This window comes from Melopsittacus undulatus, chromosome 10, assembly GCF_012275295.1.
Source record: "Melopsittacus undulatus isolate bMelUnd1 chromosome 10, bMelUnd1.mat.Z, whole genome shotgun sequence".
Classification (NCBI taxonomy): domain Eukaryota; kingdom Metazoa; phylum Chordata; class Aves; order Psittaciformes; family Psittaculidae; genus Melopsittacus; species Melopsittacus undulatus.
This window is the reverse complement of record NC_047536.1, coordinates 6,163,929-6,185,981: the sequence shown is the minus strand read 5'-3', so window position 1 is coordinate 6,185,981 and position 22,053 is coordinate 6,163,929. Positions and strand designations below refer to the sequence as shown.

Sequence of the window (22,053 nt, the reverse complement as noted above, 5' to 3'; positions counted from 1 at the left end):
GAAGTGTATGTTCTTTAGGCTTCATTCTCTCAAACCAGTGTTCAGATTGGGCTGGTAACTGCACCCAGGGCCTCGCCTTATTAATTTCATATGCCAAAATACCCAAGGACCTACAGAAAATAATGATTTTCCATTTATATGGGAGAAGCAGCAGGGAATGGTAAAAGAAATTCAAGCATCTCTGGTGATGAAGACTAGTTATCTTCACAAGAGCTAGGCTGAACAGAAGGAAAAATACTGCTACAAAGAGATGTGGTCAGTGCTTTTTTATGAGGCCAAGTGTCCTCGACTCCAAAATGCCTCAAAGAAACTCCTCACTTTTCAGAATTGCCCCATAGGCTTCACAGGTGTTTTGTGATGAATTTCTCTCAGTGACTGAACCACTGTGGTCCCACTGGGTTTTCAGCCTGCAAGCAGGGAGAGGACAAGGATTAGCAACTCAAATGCCTGGGAATGCTTCTGGTGAGGGGCAGGGTAGAGTAGGAGAGCTCCAGATCCAGTCATGCTGTCCAGTATCTCCTTCCCTCTGAGGCAGAACCTGTGTTGCTGTCTGAGCTGTGTTAAGGAGAGGGGAATTTCCACAAGGATTTGTGTCAAAAGCAGAGGGATGTCTGGTGGTTTCCCTGCTCCTCCAAGCAGCTTCCTGAATCCGAAAGACTGTCCTTCCATCTGCCACTGGAAACACTCCTGGTCCCTTCTGCCTCCACCTGTGTTCCTCTGCAGTTTTGCACTGTCACCAAACAGGGTAAGAGAGAAAGCTTTCAAAAACATCTGAAAGCAGCCACAGAGAATCAGTCAGTGAGAGAAGAAGCACACAAGAAATGCTCCCCAACCCTTGCCATTAACACACTGTGCTGCTTCTGAAGCAACACGGTCCTGCAATGGCAGAACTGCTCAGAGAGCTGTTATCCCCCTTGGAGAGGAGGAAGAGCAGCTGGCTGGCAGCACCTGTGCTGGGCACAGAGCTCTGCTCCCTTCCCATTTTTCCTTATGATTCTGGCTGCACTATGTTAAATGGATCCTGCCTTCTGTGTTCCTCTGCTCTCCCTGATGCACTCCAAGAGCTGGTGCTTTTGGGGTGTGCTGAGGGATTCTCTTGAGGCTGTAAAGCCACTGGGGCAGGAGCCTTGTCCCTGCTCCAGGCTGTGTCCCAATCCTCTGCCTCAGGCTGAGCCCGGCCTTCTGCCTCCAGGTCACCTCCACCGCGGTGGGACTATGGCTGCTCTCTGCCAAGGCAAATCCTGTGCAACAACAACTGTGAAGTCCTCTGCTGCTAATTTAGCATCTCAGATCCCTTCCACACCGTAGCATCTGGGCAGTGAGGCTTTGTGAGTACAGATGCTTCAGGATCAGCTTGGAAAATACACTGAAATAAGCCACTTTTTGGAGATTAAACTGACTCCTCCTGGAAACCACTGCAGGGGAAGAGCACTTGTTTATTAAAAAGAGACAGCAGACATAGGGCATGAAAGGAGGCTTTGTCTCCTCAGCTATTACCTTACTCCATTTGTCTCTGTGTTAATGTCTTCTCTTCAGGTGCAGAGGGAATCTCAGGCACAAATCTCCCCGCTCCATAAAAACATCGGGAAAATAGGTACCCTCCCCCCCCCCCCAATCCTGATTCCTGGGCCCTGCAAATCACGCACCTGCAGCCGCCCCCAAAAGCGTGCATCTTTGATGGCATCTTGGGCAAGCGACTGGGGGCTTGGCAAGGGGCTGGCTCCACGGCTGAGATGGAGACAGCACCATCTGCCTCCATTCCCGGGACCCCCAACCCTGCAGGAGGCGGGATGCAGGGATGCAGGGATCCCCTCTGCTGCAGCGGGCATCCCCGAGGCAGGGGGAGTCCCGGCCGGGAAATCACCGTTTTAGGGGGCGGGTGGGGGTCAGCATCCCGGAGGAAGGGGCGGCGGTGAGCGCATCCCACCTCCCTCACTCGGAGGAGGATCCGCTCCGCGTCGTGCCGCTCCGCGTCGTGCCGCTCCGCTCCGCCCCGCCGCGCCCGCCGCGCCGCAGCCCCGCAGCCCGGCCGCCGCAGGGCCGGCGGGGAGCGAGCGGTAGCCGGCGGCATGAGGCGCGACCCGGCGCCCGGCTTCTCCATGCTGCTCTTCGGCGTTTCCCTCGCCTGCTACTCGCCCAGCCTCAAGTCGGTGCAGGACCAGGCGTACACGGCGGCGGTGGTGCTGGAGGGCAAGGTGCAGTCCGTGGGCCCCCCCGCCGGCGGCGGCAATGACAGCCGCGGAGCCGCCGGTCCTGCCGGGGGGGTTTTGGTCAAGGTTCTCGACCTGTGGCCCCTCAACAGCGGCGGGCTGCAGCGGGAGCAGCTCATCAGCGTGGGCTCCAAGGCGCCCTGCTTCAAAGTGAAGCGCAACCACCGCTACATCTTCTTCCTGGAGCCCACCGAGGAGCCGCTCGTTTTCCGCACCGCCTTCGCCCCGCTCGACACCAGCGGCAAGAACCTCAAGCGGGACGTGGCGCGGATTCTCTGCGCCGACTGCGGTACGGGCCTCGCCGCGGCTGCGGGGGGCGGCGGCCGGGGGACGCGGGGGAGCGGCGGCGAGGAGCGGCAGCGGGGCGACGGGTCCGTACCCCCGGGGCTGAAGGGGGGTGCCCAGTGAGCACCCCCCGCTTCACCGCCGGCCGGCACCGGGAGCCGAGCCTGCACCGGGAGCCGATGCGCTCCACCGGGCCCGGCCACCACGGCCGAGCTCCTTCCCCCGAGCTCCCGGCTCAAGGTCCTGCCCCGGCCCCCCGGCGCTGTGCCAGTAGCGCAGCCCCGAGTCCCGGGGACGGGCCCTCAGCCTCGCTGCCTCTGCGCCCGGGGCCGCCGGCTGTCCTTCGGGCGGTAGCGCGCTGGAGCCCTGGTTCTCGGCGCTTTTCCAGCGCCCTCCGCCCCGGGTGCCGTTTTCCCTGGTTCGCCCGGGTGAGGGCAGGCGCCTCCAGGTCGGGAGAGCCGGTACCGGCGTGCGGTGGTGGCTCCGTTCGCTCTGCGCGCATCGGTGCTGCCTGATGCGCTCCCCGCCCCGGGGCATGTTTACTGATGAGGAGAGGGGCCGTTTTGCGGGTTGCAGGACCTGGGGCTGATGCTGGCTCTCGAGGTGTGCCCTAAGTGCCGGGAAGTTTTGCCTCCTTCAAAATAACGGCCTCGCGGTGTGAAGTTGGGTTTCTTTTGTTCCTTCAGCGCGTTTAGATGTCTCCTGACAACGCACTGGCGCTGCTCTCCTGTTGTGTGCATGCTGTGTTCTGAGCCTCCACCACCTCCGTGAACGCGGTTATGAAATGATTTCCACCGGGAAGCGTTACTCTTTTTGTGCCTGGATTTCCCGTGCTGTCCTCTGGCAGGGCGAATACCTGCGATGGGCTGGGCTGTGGGGGACCAGGCAAAGACAATGACTGCATTTTCCCAGGGGTAGGATCTGAGCTGACAGAAATGCCAGGCTGGCCCTTGGTCCAGCTTGAACGCTCAGATACTGTGTCACAGAATCCGGAGAAGGCCGGTGTTAACCCGGGCACTTCCAAGTGCTGCACCATGCCATCAGAAATGGATTTGAATCTCTTGTTTTCAGTGGATTATGAGCATATGCCCCATCCCTGGCAGTGTTCAAGGCCAGGTTGGATGAGGCTTGGAGCAAGCTGCTCTAGTGGAAGGTGTCCCTGCCCATGGCACGGGGTTGGAGCTGGATGAGCTTTAAGGTCTCTTCCAACCCAAACCAGCCTGGGATTCTGGGATTCTATGATATACAGGGCATATCTCCAGGGAATCCAGGTCCCCCACTCAATGTCAGCATGCTGTACTTCCTCATGACGTTAATTGGCCTTTTGCCTCATTAAAAGCAAAGGGCCTCATCAAGTTATACTTAGCTCTGTAATGAACACACGTGTGTTGTAATTGTTGTGTTAGTAACTAGGTGTTTCTGGGATGAATACTTTGCCATTGGGACTGCTGATCCCACATTTTGAAAGCCGGACCTGTCTCTTCTAGTTATCCAAAAGATAAATTTAGAAGATATGTTTCCTGGGAGAAAGGTGGAACCTTGCATATCATAATATGTTGTTGAGGAAAATGGACTTGGACTGCATATGAGAAAACTAATTTGAGAGAAACTAATTTCATGTGCATCTGTATGTGGGGCATCGTGGACATAAGAGAATTTAGTGAAGTAGCTGTTGCAGAGTTACAAAAAGGGAAAATGGGGGAATTTGTTGGTTCTGTGGTCTCATCATCTGATGAAACCACAGCAAAAGGCACGTGGCTTTTATTGTTTGAGTTTCTTCAAGCAAGGATTCTGAACTTGCACATCTCTGAGCAGCAGGGTACGACTTTAAGAGGAACAGAGGCTGCTCCGTTGCTTCCTGGACCAGGCCCAAAGTGTTAACATGTAGGCTGATGTAACAACAAGTTAAGGGATGTCATTGTGCCTGTGACACCTGCTTGGAGCTGATGCTTTTGTCTCTGTATTTTTGATGGTCTGAGGATGGTTCTGGGCTGAGAGGCTCTTGCAGGTTGTTGGGAGCATTGTCTCAGCAGGGCTCTGTGGCAGATTGCAGAAGGAAAATAAGAGCTGGTGGTTGGGAACTGTCATAACTGTGGTTTGGTTCAGTGATGAAGATGAAACGGGAGCCTCAGCCTGCTGAACTTGTGGTTCCCTGAGCACTCCGTGCTCTTGGTTCAGCTGGGAGGTTACTGCTGAAGGTGACATTCCTGGCAGGAAGTTCTGATTCACAGCACCCAAGCCAATGGAAAGGTAGACTGGGAAACCAGGCCATGGTTGTCTTCTTGCTCCTTTGGTTCTGCTGGGAGGGGAGATCTGGAGGGGTGCAGGTGGCTGAGTACAACTCCAGAGTTGGGAGGGGGTGAAGTGTGCAGGCATGATGTGCACTCTGAAGCACAGCCAGGCTGCAGCCTTGTAAGGGATATTATGAAGCCAGGGGACCAGATGCTGGGTGGACTTCTGGGTGGGTGGAGAGGGACCTCATAGCTCTGATCACTCCAGTGCCCCCACTCCCAAAGATGGAGGCCTTTCAGGACCATCTTCTCCCTACTCTGGCTCTGTGCCTGGGTCTGTTTTCAGTGATTCATCCCCTTCTCACAGGCTAAGATGCTGTGTGTCCTCTGCTCTCACTGCTTGCTGAGTCCAGGATGCGTTGCAGGATTAGGTCTGTGATCAGAGCATCTCTGTGTCTGTCTCTCCAAGGAACAGTTTCTGCTGCTTGCACAGCTTCTTTGGAGGAGAGAAAGAGGGTGGTGATGCTCTGCATGGGATCCAGACCCTCGCTGGGCAGAGTTTGGAAGGCTGGAGGAGAGGGCAGGGCAGCATGGGAAGTGGGATGCAGAACAGGAAAACCAGTCTGTGCAGCTGGCCTATGCTGGTACCGCCTGGACCACTTTGTGTCTGTGCCCCCGTGCTGAGATCCAGGCAGGAAGATTCCCACTTTGGCCAGCCCACTGCTGCTGTGGAGGCTTGGGAGCCTGGAACTTCCCTACCTGCCACCTCCCGAGGCACCTCTGCTCAGCCATGGCATCCTGCTGGCACACAGGGAGCATCTGGGCCCTGGGACTAGGATCCTGTGGGTCTCACCTCCCACTTGCCCATCTTAAAACCTCTTCTGCACTGGGAGTATTACTGTTTTTTTTCTTACTGTTATATAATGATGCCTGTTATTGCTTCTCCTCCTGTCTCTTTTCTTTACATCTTTTAGCTCCCTAATTTTGGATTGTCTTTTATCTCTTGTGCCTACATGCACAGATCAAGGTGGAAGAAACAAGTCCAAGACATGGTGCTGACTCTCACTGGTGGGGTGGCTGTGTGATATCTGGTATCCCTGCTGGGGATCCTCCTGATTTGAGTCCAGAAAGGGAGTTATGGTCCTGACCCTCCTGGTCTTTAAAAGTTGCTTGTATCATCATCTGCTTTCTGTGAGTCAATGCTTCCTGTGTGGAACATATACTTGCACATGTTTTGTATACAGGAGGGGCTCTCAGTGGTGTGGATTTAACCTCTTTAGGCTTTGGTTTCTGCTTTCACAGAGGAGCAAATATCTTCTTGCCTCCATATGCAGGAAGTTGCAAAGTAGCTTTAATTAGAGCTTGTGCATCTCCTGGAGCACCTCACCAAAAACACTGTGCAGTTCCAGGATGAAGAATGCGACCTGCCTGTAAGATTAGCTAAGCTTAGACTGGGCATGTAATCTGCTAGTGGCAGATCCCTGGGAGGATTTGCAGGCAGAGGACCTGTTGTTGCAGCAGGTACTTCTTGGGAGATGAGGTGTTGGGGTTTGTTTCAGTCAGAAAGTGCTGTGCTCTTGGTGGGATCTAAGAAGATGCTGAGGCTGTGGCATTGGACCTAGTGACCATGAGATACTGGGGCTTGTTTATCTGTTGATTCTGGGAGGGAGACTGCTTACAGCTGGCCTGTGAGGGGGGGAGGGATGCCTGATTTGAAGTGCCCACTGGAAAATACAGCCCTCTGGAAGACAGTGTAGGTGTTGCTGCCTGAAATAGTGCTGGCAACTTTGGACCGGCAGCTCATGCAGAAATATCCCTCTCCACTGCCCTACACATCACCGGGCTTGCTCCAAGCCAGGCAGGCACAGGAGAAGGGTGTGTGTGAGCTTCAGCCACCCATGCTGGTGCTCTCCCTTCATCCCAGGACAGCTGTGGAGCAGGGAGCAGCAAAGCTGGGTTTTCTCATGTGCCACCCTGCTAATTGGAGATGTCTGAAGCTATTTCTCACCACCTTCAGAAAATCACACTTCTTTAGGTTCACAGAAGAGTGAAAACTGGCTTCCTTCTTGCCTTCAGTTCCTGCAGATGGGGAGCGAGTGGTCACTTTGCTTCAGAAAGCTTACACATCTGTACCTGAAACAACAGAGGTTGTCCACTCCGAGGCACGTGCTGTGCATGGAGCAAAGCCTGGCTAATTTCTCAGTTCCCCCTTTCAGCAATGTTTGACTAAATAAAGCATCTCCCCAAGGATCTCTATGAGTAAGAGGAGATGAAAAAGGCTTCTGTGTGATCCCAGCAGTGCTGATTTTTATATATAGGGACTCCCCATGCACTGTCTCTGGACAGCAGCTGCTACTCGGTCGCTGTCTTTGTGTTCTGTTAGTTAATAACCCTTAGATATGGGGTCTAAAGCATAATGCCCTTTCCAAATTAGAGGCAACACCTTGGCTTAGATTTAGATCTGGATCAGAAATTGGCACATGCTTGGGAGCATGGAGGCAATAAACAATGACAGGCAAAAAGGGAGCCACATTCTTCCACAGCTGAGCTCCACACCTAGTTTGGGCTGTGTTAAGGCAAAATGCACAATGGTCACTAGGGCCTTAAGCCTTAAAGCAGGCTCAGGGGAGACCTTATAACAGTCTTCCAGTACCTAAAGGGGACTGTAAAGAAATCTGGAGAGGGACTTTTTAGAAGGGCCTATAGGGATAGGGCAAGGGGGACTGTCTTTACACTGACAGATGGATGATTGAGATGAGATATTAGGAAGAAGTTCTTTATTATAAGGGTATAGTGAGGCCCTGGCACAGGTTGCCCAGAGATGCTGTGTTTGCCCCCATCTACTGCAAAGTCCTGCAAGGGATCACCTTTAATTTGGGCTGAGGATGCCTCTCCCAGCAAGATCCAATGGGTTTGCCAGTTCCCATGAGCAGTGTGGCATCCCATGAGGAGCAGCTGCTGCTTTGCAGGTTTAAGGTACTGGATGCTGGTGCTGGAGTTGCCTTGTCTCCATTTCCCCTCCTGAGTTATGGTGTGACACTGCTGAGAGCTGATGAGAGCTGTACTGCCTGGGAGCAGCGTGTAGGCTTCCCCAGTGAGCTGTGATGACCTTTGTCAGGCAAGAGTGTGGATGCAAGGAGCAGGGCAGAGGTGAGTGGTGTGTGCTTGGCTAGGAGGAACTGCAGGAGGTTGATTCTTGGTGGGCATCATGTCTGCAAGGCTGAGAGCCTGTGGTCATCTGGTCATCTGAGAAATCCTCACTGCAGAGGAGCTCGAGTGATGAAGTGCTGGGAAGTGATAAAGAGCCTCCTCTGAGCCAGGAGGTGCTGGGGATGTCTGGTAGCTTCTGTCAGTCCTCCTGCGCCCACTGGGTGCAGCAGCATGGTCAGTGCTGGTGGGAAGCTAGGCTGCGGGTAGCAAAGTGCCAGTAGGTCCTGTCTGATCCAAGGAGACTGCTGGGACGCTAGCACATCCCAAACTGCTGCACCCGTCTTTCATGTCCATGACTTCAGAGGGTCTGCCCTGCTCCCAGGGCAGGGGGGTGGGTGGGTGGTGGTGCTCTCTGCTCTATGCCGTGGTCTGTCCGGTGCAGATGGTGGAGGAGCTCAGGCGGGCGCATGCGGCGTGGGGAGCCCTGGAGGAAGCTCATCTCCCTGGCAACTTTGGCAGCCAGGCATCTGCTCGCCTACTGAACGGGGTGTGCAGCAGCCGAGCCCTAAAGGGTGCCAGCACCTCTCACTTGTCTTCTCAGGTCTGGGGGGGGTGTGGACAGGTCTGCCAGCTGCCAGAGGTTGTGGGGACAGAGCATTGGGTCTGCAAGGGTAGGCTAAAGATCAAAAGGAAGATGAATCACTGCTGCTCCTTCTCTGCCAAATGACCATGCTCCCAGGGCTGGCCTGCTGCAGCTCGGTGCTGGTTGTGTGCTGCAAAGCCAGACAGGTCAGTGAAAATGGCTTTCCTTTAATCCCCACCGTCCAGCTCCATTGTGGTTAGGAGGGTGACGGGTGTGGAGGACAAAAATGTTCCCCAGAGCATGAGGTACTATAGGGAAGCAGATGATTTGCAGCTTAAACAAAATGATTTGTGTAACTCCAGGAAGGGAAGCCTGGGATGTGGTCAGGTAGTGGGGGATCACCTCTGTGCTCTGAGGGTCTGGGGAGAAGTTCTGTATGGAAGTTGCAGCAGACAGCACTGAAGCTGCTCAGGGAAGGAGAGTTCATGTTAGGGAATTGAAAGGAAATGAGAAAATAAGAGATTTGGTGTGTCAGAGGGGGACATGAGATGCTGCCTTGGAGACACAGGGCACTGGTGGTCAGCTGAGCAGAGGTTTCTTGCCTCTGCTTTAGGGTCAATCAGCTCTTGACGTTGCTGGCTGATTGCCTGTGCCAGGGAATCCTCTACCATCTTCTTGTCTTGGCGTCTTTACCCCAAGCAATTGCTTCCCCAAGGTATCTCTGCAGTCCAAATCATGATCAAAGGGTGACCTCCTAGAAGGGATCCCCAACATGAATCAAGGTTTGGAACTGGGCTGGGCCTCATGTTGGTAGCATGGACTGAGCATGGTGCTGGTGTGGCACCTTGAATGGGCTGATGGGAAGAAGTTGTGTGCAAAAAGAGGCCAGAAGATGGCAATAGTCCTGGCAAGGAACAGCAAACGAGAGGTATCTGCCCTTCTGCAAAGGATTTATCCCCTTGTCCCTTGTAACCTTGCCTGGAGCTGACTGAGAGCTATCAGTAGAGAGAGTGTTTCAACAGAAGTTGAGCAGACACCCAGAGAAGGGAGTCCACCCAGACACCCATCAGAAGTGACCCTGGTAGAGGTGACCTCCACGCAGGCAGCAAGGTAGCCTGCTCAGAGGATCTGAGACTAGCAACTCTATGGGTACTCAAGTCTGTTCCCACTCTGTTGTCTGATATTGTAGCCCAGAGACCAGGTGCTTCTGCTCACAGCATCTTTCCCTGGTCTGGGCAGTGCTTCAAGGTCTCTGGGCTGGGGTTGGTGGCCACAGTGGTTCTCACTGGTCCCTCCACCTGCCTCATTCCCCATTTGCAGCAGGACAGTGCTATTCTTTCCTGTATTCCTGACACCGTTTGCTGGCCCATGGAGGGCAACTGAGTTTATCCTTTCAGGCTGGAGTGTGTGTCCTGGTTTTGCAGGAACACTTGATAATTGGTGGCCTCCTGGAGGAGAGCTGGCTCCTGTCGCTGGGCACATCTCTGTGGGGTGGGACACATGCTCAGTGAATGGGGATGTGTCATGCTCTTGACACTGCCCAGCTCCCACCCTGCAGACCCCCACTCTCATCCTGTCCTCATGTGAGGGTATTGTCCTTTGTGCTATCGAGGAAGTTGAGGATTCTGGGAAAGCCTTCCCAATGGCAGCAGGTGTTGGAAATGAGCCTGTGGGATCTATGGGTGGGAGCTGGGCCCTGGGGCTGATGGAGAGCAGATCTTGGATGTGACGGTTTTCTAGGGCAGGTCTGGATGGGCAGTGCAGTGTGTGGTGGCTTGTGAAAACGCTGGGGAGGATGGGAAGGTTTTGCAGAGGCTGTGGAAGGACATGCTGTACTACTTAGTGGGAGAGCTAGTCAGGTCCTGCCAATTTGGGGTCAGAAGGCAGGTATTTGCATTCATTATAATCAATCACTGCTCATCCACTTTTCATAATGGCTTGCTAGTGCTGAAGTGCTGTTCAGGATCCTCTCGGTGGTCTCAGGACAGGCAGATGGCTTGGCAGGAGGGTGGGCACTGGAATTAGGTCTTCGTTCTGGGCTGTCTCAAAGTTGGCAGCAATGCACCAGCCCTGGCTGCTGCACTTGCTGGAGCCTGTCCCCATCAGACCCCGGCTCCCTGCTGCGGCACAGCTTTAGCTGTGTAGGGTGGGCTGCACTGATGAGGTCAGGATCAGTCATGGCCTCTGTTAACATAATGTGGGCTTTCCCAGCATGCAGAGGTGTGTGTATATAACACATTCATTAGCCCTGGGAGTATGGCATGAAGTATGAGAGGGCTGTCAGGATGCCTTGCTTGAGAGCTGGATCTTCCTGATGAGATATTGCCTAGTAACTGCAATGATGGGAACTGGTGCCTCTGGGCCCTGTCTTGACCCCCTTGTCTGGGTGTTCCCATCTTCCCATTTCCACCCCTCTGGTCTTCCTCAGCTTCCCTTCTGCATGGCTTGGTACAGAAGAGAGAGGGAGTGGGAACTTCCAGGCTCCTCTAGGCTGCTGTCAGCCTCAAGCCAGGCTGGTGGTTGCTGCTGGTAGTCCAGTCATCAGCAAGTGGAGCCCAAGTCATCAGCATCTCTGAGATGATCCCTGTGTCCCTGCTGAGAGAAGGAGCTGTCTGCTCCTCCTGGCTGCTGGGCTGTTTCTTGTGCTGCTGGCCCTGTGATCAGATGGGAGCTGCCTGGTGAGACTGGTACAACCTTGGGCAGTTGCACATGTATGTCCTGTGCTGGAATGACGTGGATATGCCTGTCCTGGTGGGATCTGGTGTGGTGGGATGTTATCTGCTGGCTTTAAAGAGACCTGGAAACCCTTTCTTACAGTGCTGGAGAGCCTGAGTCCCACAGACACGTCCCCAGATCTGCAGAGCTGAGGCAGCAAGAAGAAGCTGGAGGAGTTTCCCTGCCAGGTCCTTCCTGCAGCTCATGGCTTGACTTGGCACACTTCATATACATGGCAGGAAGAGGCAGTGCACATCCCAGCCCTGCTCCTCTAGCCTCTGGCAGTGCTTCTGGGTCCCAAGCAGATGAGACAGACGTCAAATGGGTGTCCCACCACCCCAGTGCTGCCCTGATCTTGAACACTCCCAGAGAGATGCCTTGATGCCAGGAAATGGGGATGCAGCTGGTGTGGAGGTCTGTGGTATGGAGGGGTCTCTCTTCTCTGTCACACTTTCTTCCTAGGTTGGTGATTTAATCTGGTCTTCCTGGCATAGGGGGCACAGAGTCTGGGTCTGTAGGGTCTGTAGGATGACTGCTGTTTCTTGGATGCTCAGCTGCAGCAGCAACTGGAGGCCATGGCAAAAGCTGTGGGAGCCCCAGACCTGATGATGCCCTAGAGCCCAAATGGCCTCACAGGCAAGGAGGGGAAAACCTAGAGGAGATGAGGTGTTCTGGTGGGTTTGGGGGATCAGATGCAGGTGAGATACTGGAAAAGACCTGAGGTTTTGGGGCACTGGAGAGGATATAGCAGCAGAGGTAGGATGATTTGGATGGAAACTAGGAATTCTTCTCTACCTACAAGCACTAAGGTGATGGGAAGCAGCAGGAATGAGGTAACTCAAAGAAGGTCCCTTTTTACACACTTCCTTACTGCAGGGTCTGCTGGAGCCACAGGGAAGAAGGATCCCAGAGGCCATGCCTGTGTGTACAGTGTGGTTGGGGTGCACTTGCTGGTTTTGCATTTCCCCAGGTGCCTCATTGCCAGGAGTGGGGAGAGGCACTGTATGAAGCTGAGGCAGTGCTGTGGTTATAGCCCTGTCATGGTTTAAACCCAAATTGCACAGCTCATTCACTCACTCCCCCCCTTGCTCCCCCAACTCCCGGAGAGTTAGGAAGGAGAATCCAAAGAATGTAGCCCCCATGGGTTGAGATAAGAACGGTTTAATAACTAAGGTATAACACAAATCACTACTGCTACTACTACTACAAATAATAATGATAAAGCAAATAACAAGTGAAGAGAATACAACACCTCACCAGCCACCAACCCGTAACTCACCCCACCCTGCCCGACCGAGCATGGACCGATACCTCCTCCATCCCCCAGAGCTCCAGCCCTTCCGGGTCTCTCCCAGTTACATCCTGGGTATGACGTGCTATGGTATGGAATACCTCTTTGGCTAGCCTCGGTCAGGTGTCCTGCCTGTTGTTCCTCCCAGCCTCCCTCCTACCTGGCAGAGCATGAGGCTCAGAAAAGGCCTTGGACAAACCAAACATTTGAGCAGTAACTCAAAACATACTTGCTATCAGCAACTGTTCTCAGCCTGAAAGTCAAACCACAGCACTGCACCAGCTACCAAGAAGGAGAAAAATGACTGCTACTGCTGAACCCAGGACAAGCCCCAAGAGTCTGTTGCTCTGCAGGGAGGCAATGACATGTTCCCTTTCTATCGATCCTTAATTCCTCTGTGGATCCTGATCTCCATTGCCTGAAACATGCTCCAGAGGAGTTTTGTGGAGTATCTAAACTCACTTCTAGCATCCAGGCATTCAGCATACAAAGCCAGCTACATGGGTTGGTTTGAGCCCTGTCCTTGTACTGCTGTGCTGGGTGCATGCACTGTAGAGAGGTGTGTGTGGCTTCACGCTCTAGAGGGAACCGATGAAGGCAAGGGGGCTGTGCTTGGAGATTTGATTCAGCTCCCATCTGTGCCACTGACTGTAGGAAAGCTGCTTAGCATCCCCACACTGTGATTCCCTGCCTGGCAAGCAGGAAGGATGCTGCTTTGCATGCTTTGCTAGGGAGCAGGTAGTGTGCTGGGTTCGTATCAGTGTATCAGTGTCTGTAATCAGCAGAAATGGTGACAAAACCCTTCTTTCCAGCGCCTTCCGCTGATAGACCTCAATGGCAAGGGACCTGCCTGGTACTGGGCAGCAGCATGTGGAATCTCCTTTGGTGGCTGTCTAACTCTGAACATTTCCCAGCCAAGCTCCACTTACAGCAAAGGTGTTAGATCCAGAGACATAAACCTGTGGTCCCCAGACCTGCCTTTGGTCTGCAGTGCCATGCTCCATCTGCACTAGGGAGCTGTGACATGTGAAGAGATGATTTCTGTCAGTTCATTGACATGCAAGCTTGTGACATCCAGGCTGTTTTTCTGGTGCTCACAACCAGCTGGGTGTGCTGGGGGCAAGCACAGATCCCCAAGGGCACTCGATGCTGCATGATGGTGTGGAGAGAGGGTTTCCCAAGATGTTAGTAGGCTGAGCAGCTTTGTGGTTCACGCTCTGATGGAAGGATGCTCGAGTGAGTGAGCAGCTGGTCTGATGCTTACAAACTTCTTCAAATCTACAGCTGCTGCACTGAGCTGGGAGATCAGGGTTGTGTTTTGTGGCTTGAAATGACCCTGAGAGTGGCCATCAGGCCCATTCCCCAGCTCCTGGGGATGCTGCATGTCAGTGAATGTGACTGGAGGTGATGCAAACCCAGACAGGCAGGATCTGTGTGCATGTTTACTTCTGCAGACTCTTCCTGGTGAGAGGAAAGACAACTGCACTCTCTGCCTGTGCTGAGACAGCTAATCTGGGAGCCCTCCTGCCTCGGGTTGCAGACGGTTGCAGGCCTCTCCTTCCTTCCCAGGCACTGCAGCCTGAATTGCCTTCTGCTTTATGAGATCAGAGCAAAAGCACAGAGACCAGAGCAGTCACACCAGGGCAGTGCAGGTGCAAGGAACAGGAGGAAATCCTGTTGATATACCTATAGAAAAGCCAACTTAATTTACTAAGAAAGCCCGTGCTGTCACTGTCATCAGACTGGGAACTGTGGATAAAGCTATGGACATTGCTGGAAGGAGGCTCCACATGGTTCTTTGAGCAAGGAGAGAAAATACCTTTCCATGGTGAACTTTGAAACTGGCTGATGGGACGAGCAAACCTCGTATTTAGATATTAGTTGATCCAGGAGAGGAGCTGGTAACTGCCAAATCATAAAGATGTGAAGAAGCTTGTTCAGCCTGGAGAAGACTTAGGAAAGACATTATAACAGTTTTTCAATACCTAAAAGGGTGTCGTGGTTTAGAGAGCTATAGAAGGGGTTTTGACAAGGGCCTGTAGGGGCAGGACAAGGAGGAATGGCTTTCCTCCTTCCTGTGATTCTAAGGTTCTGACTTCAGAATGGCAGATAAGCACATTGGAAGGTGCCATTAGGCCTTTTGAAACCTTTCTGCTGGGAGAATGGCTCTGGTTTTCCTGCAGTGGCTGGTGCCACGGCAGCCCTGTGTGGCTGCAGGACTGCAGCTGCCTATTGCTGTTTTGGGTATTGGTTGGCTGCATGGGATGTGATTGTGAGATGCTGGTGCTGAGCGCTACCACCTTTGCCTGCAGGAGCTCCTGCGGCTGGAGGAGCTCCTCGAGTTATGGTGCTGGGCAGCTCTGCAGCTTGAGAGAGGTCTTGTTCTGTCCTTTGCTCCTGGCACACAGGGACATGTATGGCTGTGTGTGCTCTGGTGTGGGTAGGGGTCTGAGACAGGTCACTCAGCCCCTGTCCCTGCACAGATCCCTTCAGGGCTTGTGTCTGGGAGGAGGGATGCTGAGGCTTTGTGGATAGGGCTGATCTCCATCTGTGATGTTCCCTTGTGTTGCACAAGATTTACCAACAGCTTCATGTGAACCTGCTGGGAAGGGATTCAGTGTTCCTTTTCCCATCATCTCTTTTGTAATTCAGTGCCCTTTCCCATTACTCTGCCTTCAGGGAGTTTCCCACCCCTCGCGCTTGCATGGGGATCGGGCTGTGTCCCAAAGCCAAGAGAACAGCACTAGCCCTTTTCCTTCTCTGGGCAGGCAATAAAGTGCTTGGCACTTCCCTTCCCATGGAATGCCAGGTTAAACCTGACCTGAAGCACAGCACAGATGAGCTCTGCCAAGCCTCTGATTCTGGCCCAAAGAAGCCACAGAGTGCTCTAACTCAAGTATTTATTAAGCAGGCTGGTCCAGGGGCCTTTCCGGAGGTTCCAGCAGAGCTGCTCTCTGTCTCCCTTGGGCTGAGGGTGTGAGGAGCAGGGTCAGTGATGCCCCATCAGGCAGCAGCTCCTGCAGCTCTATTGCCTGTCGTTTCCAGAGGCTCAGATCCCCTGACACTGCACCCTAGCAGCCAGATTTGAGGTTAGAGTGGTCCTGGGAGAGCCATGCCCTGGGCTCCTCCTATTAAAAACTAAGCTTAGCAACCTGCCAGGCAAATGATGTTCCCAGGAGAGTTGTCAGATGGGTGGGAAGGGGGTGAGTGTGGAGCCTGTGGGAAACGCACCCATGTTCCTGCAGCAGAAACCTGCCCAGCAGTGGGGACTGGAGGTTTGGAGATCTTTGCTGTAACAGAAACATGCATTCCAGCAAGTGAGGCTAAGAACAGGATTGTATATGAAGCAGTTTTATGCTGGGTTAAACTCCTCTTTTGTTGAGAGTAGGGCAATGACATACATGGGGGCAAACTCTGGCTGCAGTATCTCAGGGAATCCCCCCTCGTTGGATTCCTACTTTCATGGCAGATATTCTTCAAGATAATGGAATTTTTTCTCTCCTCTGTGTAATGGATGACACGGGAAACTCTTCTGCAAGGAAATAATTCTGCCTGTCACAGTGGCTTTCACTTGGCAGTGTTGAATTTCCTTCCATGCTGCTCTGTCTTTCTCTTTTCCCCTTCTCCTCTCCTCCCTCCCACATACACTCTTCTCTATTGTACATCCTCAGCTTTCAGAGCAGTAATTGCAGCTGAGCTAAGAAAACCCGAACATGTTTTTAATGATGGCTTTGGCTCCTTTTTCTGCAGTATTCTCTGAGACTGCACCCTGTTTAAAAACCTGGAGGTGTTTCAATGACCTTTTTTAACATTTAGACCAATTTTTAAAGGAAATTTCCTGAAATTCAGTATTCAGATAAGAAGTGGGAATATGCAATTGTCTGGTGACATGAAATATACAGAATGTGCAGGCCAGACCTAAGTCCTGGGAAGGACTCACAGCATCCCTTCTGGTGCTAGGGAGGGGGGTGTACTTAATGGGAGAAATACCTTTGGGACAACCTGGGGAACAGAGAAGCCACTGCCAGGTACAACTCAACAATGCTGCACAACTGCTATTCTGCCTCGAGCAGTCTTGCTTAGGGCAAAGTGGAGGACCCTTATTCAGCCTGGAGAAGGGTCCAGGGAGACCTTAGAGCAGCTCCACTGCCTAAAGGGGCTACAGGAAACCTGGAGAGAGGCTTTGGACAAGGGCCTGTAGGGACAGGACAAGGGGAATGGCTTTAACCTGCCAGAGGGGAGACTGAGATGAGCTCTTAGGCAGAAGCTCTTCCCTGTGAGGGTGCTGAGGCGCTGGCACAGGGTGCCCAGAGAAGCTGTGGCTGCCCCATCCCTGGCAGTGTTCAAGGCCAGGTTGGACACACGGGCTTGGAGCAAACTGCTCCAGTGGAAGGTGTCCCTGCCTGTGGCAGCGGCTGGAACTGGATGAGCTTTAAGGTTCCTTCCAACCCAAACCATTCTATAAATCTATGATTCTACATAGGGTACTGCACTGAGACACTCAGCAGCATGTGTGCTGTGTGCCAGAAGCTGCATGCTGCATGTGTGGTTGTTTACAGCAGAGACACAAGGCAGCTTTGCCACTACCTGTTCCTAAACCATTTGTAGTTCCACCTGGCTGCTTACCCAGCCTGCAGTGAGGCAGAAACCGTGCCTCCTGCCTGTGGATGCTGGGATATTTCCCTCCCCTCCCCCTGCAATCAGATGCTTGCAGAGCAAAGCTTGCAGCAAGCCAAGTATCACTTGCACTTCATCAGACGTGGGTGTCTATAAAAAGCCTCTCTGGGGTTGCAATTGGGTGGGTTGGCTGAGCCACGTGGTCTCTCGTAAGGCCTGTGTTGCTGAGCAAGTGGCATCCCACTTATTTTTGGCACTAATAGTCTTTAGTTAATACATAAATTCAGCTTAAATTCTGGATGGAAGATAAATCCCAAGTGGAGGCTCTGCTAATAAGACGACAGACGCTTTGGGGAGCCTGGGACACCTGGCAGCGGAGTGCTCGTGGCTGCTGAGATGTGAGAGCAGCAACGTGCGCAGGCACAAGGTCCTTAAAAGTTACCATGAGTTGTATGACCACATTACAGAGACATTAGACAGATGGCCAAGGCCAGCTCTAGCTGGAACTGCTGGAGCTGAACTCATTGCCGCCAATGCCCCAGTGAGATGGCCAGTCCCATGCTGGCATGGTGAGAAAAGAGAGTTGAAGCATCAGTTTAGGTCTAACAACTGCAAAGCACTATCCTCGGACAGCCTGCCTAAAGGCAAGGCTGGTCTCAGGTCTTCTGTTCTGCTTCTTTCTTGCTAACTCACTGTCACCCCATAGTGCTTCCCCACATCCTGTTTCATCCCAGAGAACTCCAGATTTGGGTGTGCTGAGGGCTGCATCTGAATGCCTACATCTTTTCACTGCATATGTTCCTGTGAGCCTGGTTGGGGATACCCATCCATGGTGGCCGAGCCATGGAGAGTGTGAGACACTGGAGCTCTGAGCTCAGGCTTTGCTCTAAGGGTTGGTGCTGTTACCTGAAGGAGGGTCTGGCTGGGAGAAGAGATCCCAGCAGCCTCTCAGAGGGTTCTGTGGCACCACACTCTCCAGTGCTGTGCCATGGGAAGGTGTCCTGGTAACCAGGCAACGAACCCTATGGATAACGGATAGATGAGGTCCTGCTTGCCACCTCTTGACATGGTCTTCACTGGGTTCTCAAGAATTTCAGCTCTTCCCAGAGTTGGTAAGGGATTGGAGGTTAGCCAGGGTTTAGAAGAACACCAGTTCATCCCAGTCTGTCCTCTGCCATGCCTCACCTTAAGCATAAGGTCTGGCCCTGCGTGCTCAACGTATTAACCCTTGTCAGGCAGCAGGCAGAATTTTAAAGTCATTTAGGCTTTAGATCTTTCTGAGGAAGTTCAGGTCTCTCAGTCATAGTCAGAACCAATGGTACAGCACCAGCCTCATAAAGCAGGGATAGTCTGAGGTAATTTCTTCACTCAGGTTCCTTGCTGTGGATTTCCATTAGACCCTGCTTCTTTCCTCTGCAGTTCCCACCCAAAAGAGTGTCAAGGAAAGGCTCAGTTGTTTTGCTTTTGTGGGCAGTGTTTTGCAGTCGCATTGTTTTCCTGTGTTCTTGTTACAGGGAAGAGGGGACTCATTCTGGAGCCTCTTGGAGCTGTATTTGTTGCTGTAGTGAAAGCCCTGGCTAGCGTTATCAGTGGGTATCCCTGACTCACAACACAAGGTAGTGAAGTCTCAGCTGCAGTCTGTGGGTAAGCTGTAACAACCCTGAGGCTCTGTGTCGGAGCTGTAGGTGGATGCAGCTACACTTCTCCTCTCTGATCCCCCACGTCTGTGTATCTGTGTTCTCATCTGGGACCTGCCTTGGAGACACATCGTGCTGCGGTGGAAGCTGCAGCATGAGATGAGGTGGGTGAGGCCATGTGATGCTGCTGTCTTGGAGCAGGGGCCTTGGGGCAGGAACTGTGTGTATGTCCATGTGTTTGTGCCAGAGGCTTCCTTTGGAGACAGCAACGATCAGTGCAGGAGATTGGTAGGGAGGAGAAATCCCAGCGTCTTCCTATCCAGTATCCAGCAAATAACCTCTTGGGATTGGTCGTTGCTAAGTGCGGGGCTGTCCAATGAGTGAAGAGTGGTCCAGGCATGGGCCGGGACATCCCGGCTGAGACTTGCAGTGGGGCTGTGGCTATGTCCAGAGTGGATAAGCCATGGCAAAAGAGAGCAATACACTGGAATAAGCATTTCATATGCAGTGGTGAGTCCCAGCTGCCTGAGGCTGCAGAGATTCAGCCCTGCTCAAGGGCTGTGTCCCAGCCCTCTCCCTCAGCTGCTTCTTCCCTCAATACTTCCCCACTGTCCTTCTGGCCATTTGGTATTTCAGGTGCCTCCTGAGGGCCCCTGAACATAGGCCTCATGTGCCTTGAGCCATTGTCCTGCATGATGCCTGTGCTCATCAGGAAAGCTACCTGCCTCTATTCTGCACCAAGCAGGGGGGACCTGAGAGTGAGCCAGTGCTCAACAGCAAAAGCCCAACAACAACTGTCTCAGTGAAACAGCAGTTTTAATAAGACAGAATAAGTAGTATATATATATATATATATATATGTATAGTGAGTAGATCTTAAGTCCCTTCAGATGCTGGGCAGCCTGTGTTTGCACAGCAGCATCAGATAGACCCAGGACAGGTTTATCCCATGGCTCAGAGCAGATTGCATCCATGGAGAGAAGCTCTCCCCTTTGGTCATTAGAGACATTCTATGTCTTAAAGGAAAACAGCTGTATTACTAGAGGACGCTAGAGGACATTCCCACGGGAAGTCCTTGCTGTGGCTTGGGAAAGGCAGGGCTCCTCCGCTGCAATGAGCCGGTGGAGCTTTCCTTGTGGTGCAGGGATGTGTGCAACCTGGCCCAGCCTGAAGAACACCCTGCATCCAGCACAGTGCAGGTGTGAGGGTACTTGGGTTGCAGATGGATCACTAACTCCTCGTGGCACAGCTGTCTCCTGGTCAGTGTCAGTCCACTCCTGCTGCTGAAGCACTCCTGAAATGTGGGGTACCTTCCTCCAAGTGCCCCTGGTTGCCCTATTGGTGCTGCAGGCTCCAGCCCAATGTGATCCTCTGTTTGCCCATCATCAAACTTGGGGCTTGCCACATAGCTTGGGCTTATCCTGGCCTCAGCCTCAGCACCACAGTTATGTAATGCAGAGGTGGAACCCATGGGGTCTGTGTCCCATGTCCCAGCTGCTGAGCTGTGATGCACTGGCATCATTCCCTCATGCACAATAAGGGATGGAGTGGGGAAGGCTTAAAACCTGCTGTTGGGTGGAAAACCTTTCCTTGCTGCTATCCCCAGGCGTGTGGTGGTCATGTGGTCTGCTCTGAGCACTGAGAATGTCTCTGCTCTGCTTCCTGCTGCTTTTCAGGCAGGATCTTTGGGAGGAGATCACAAGATAGGAGGGAAGAGGACAGCACATGTGAGGAAGTAGCAGAAAGAGGAGTGTAGGAGAGCTGGTGGAGACATGGGGGGAAAAGACATGTGAACCCTTTGATTATCTTATTTATGCAAATGATTCCCCCTGATCCCACAGAATGATCAGCCAGGCAGTGGCTCCCCTCAAGGTCCTGAAGCAAAGGTTCCCTTGGAGGAAGGGCTGAAGCCACTGCAGTCCTAGTGTGCTTCTGGGCATCTTTGGCCAAGCATAGTGCAAAAGGTCCTTTGCTTCTCCATGCAGGCTCCACTGAAGACTTGTGTCCAGCACAGACTCTGACAAAGCTCCAAGGTGACAGAGCAATTTGTCAGTTGCCTTGTCAGATGCTGAGGTGTTGTTCCACTGAGTAAGGATTTTAGGCTGCGATGTACATTCAGATACACATTTAAGTGCCAGTTCCAGCTGGCTGTTGTTTTCCTGCTGTTGCGAGGGATGGGCTGACCTGGGTTTTAGTTGATCTACTGATATTTTTAATGCTTTATTTGTGGGAGATAGCACAGAGGCAAGAATGGGCTGCCCAGTTCCTTGTTTCTCTTGTCTGCAGCGCATGTGGTTCACAGCACTGTGGGAAGATGGGGAAAGCTTGGCTCTCTTTTCCCACTGGGTGCTGGACATCTCTTGCCAAGGCTCATCTCTAGATCCCTTGGCTGCATTGCTGTGAGGTTGTTCTCTGTCACAGATACCAACATGCAGCCTGTTTCTATGCTATTGAACACAACCACTGAAAAAGGGTTACTTATAGGGAAGCTCTTGAACTGTGACCAGGCACTGTTTTATCCCAGATAAAACAGTGTCAAGTAGTCTGTATCAGCATGAAAGTGCAGATGCTCCTGTTATCCTCATGCAGTTTAATATACTGATATTGCTATATTGTTGTGTCTGGTTTTCAAGAGATCCCCGCTAATAGCAGCAGCAAGACTCCATGGTGCTCAGTGATGTAACACCTCAGCCTTAGGACTTGGGTGAACATTATTTAATGGTCAACCTTTGCTGTCCTGTTGTGCTTGTAATCCAGCAAACCCCCCAGGACCCAGAAGTATTCTTCAGGAAGGCAGGGGCAGCCCACAGTGGGATGGCTGTCTCAGAAGGAGCGTTTATCAAACTGTGCTCTTCTAATCCTATCATAGGACATGATGGGTGCTGGGAAGGAGCAGCAGCCTCTACCACCACCACTCTTCTGAGCTTCCTGGGAGAGATGTGGGAAGGCTGTGGAAACTTCAGACTGGGTCTGCTCACTGCTCTTCATGTCACAGGGCTGCAGGAGGTTGGGAAGCCATGGCAGGTCAAGGTGCATAGAAGGGTTTTCATAAGATGACTCCTCTATGGTGAAGGCCTTCAGAGTCCTTCCCTTCAGGAGAAGCATTCCTGGGAGGGACCAAGCTCTGCCAGTGGTCTCTGCAGAAGCAACAGTTTGCTGTGGCCAAGGCAAAACAAGAGCCTAAACTTGCTTTTGGTGGTGCTACAAACTGCCCCCGGGCAGGAGCTGGCTCTCCATTGCGTTCAACAAGCTCTTTGGAGCTCACAACTGGAACATGCTGTCCTAGAAAACTGTGTGTGTTAGTCCCAGAGTCTCAAAGGCTCTCACTACCATA

General features: G+C 52.7%; 1 protein-coding gene across 1 annotated transcript in view; it reads left to right on the top strand.

Moving 5' to 3' along the window:
- NRG2 (neuregulin 2) overlaps positions 1-22,053 on the top strand; it is a 156,472-nt gene that overhangs the window by 2,394 nt on the left and 132,025 nt on the right. The window contains exon 2 of the mRNA XM_034066958.1: positions 1,946-2,499. Coding sequence (XP_033922849.1) covers positions 1,946-2,499 — 554 coding nt within the window. The remainder of the gene's footprint in view (positions 1-1,945; positions 2,500-22,053) is intronic.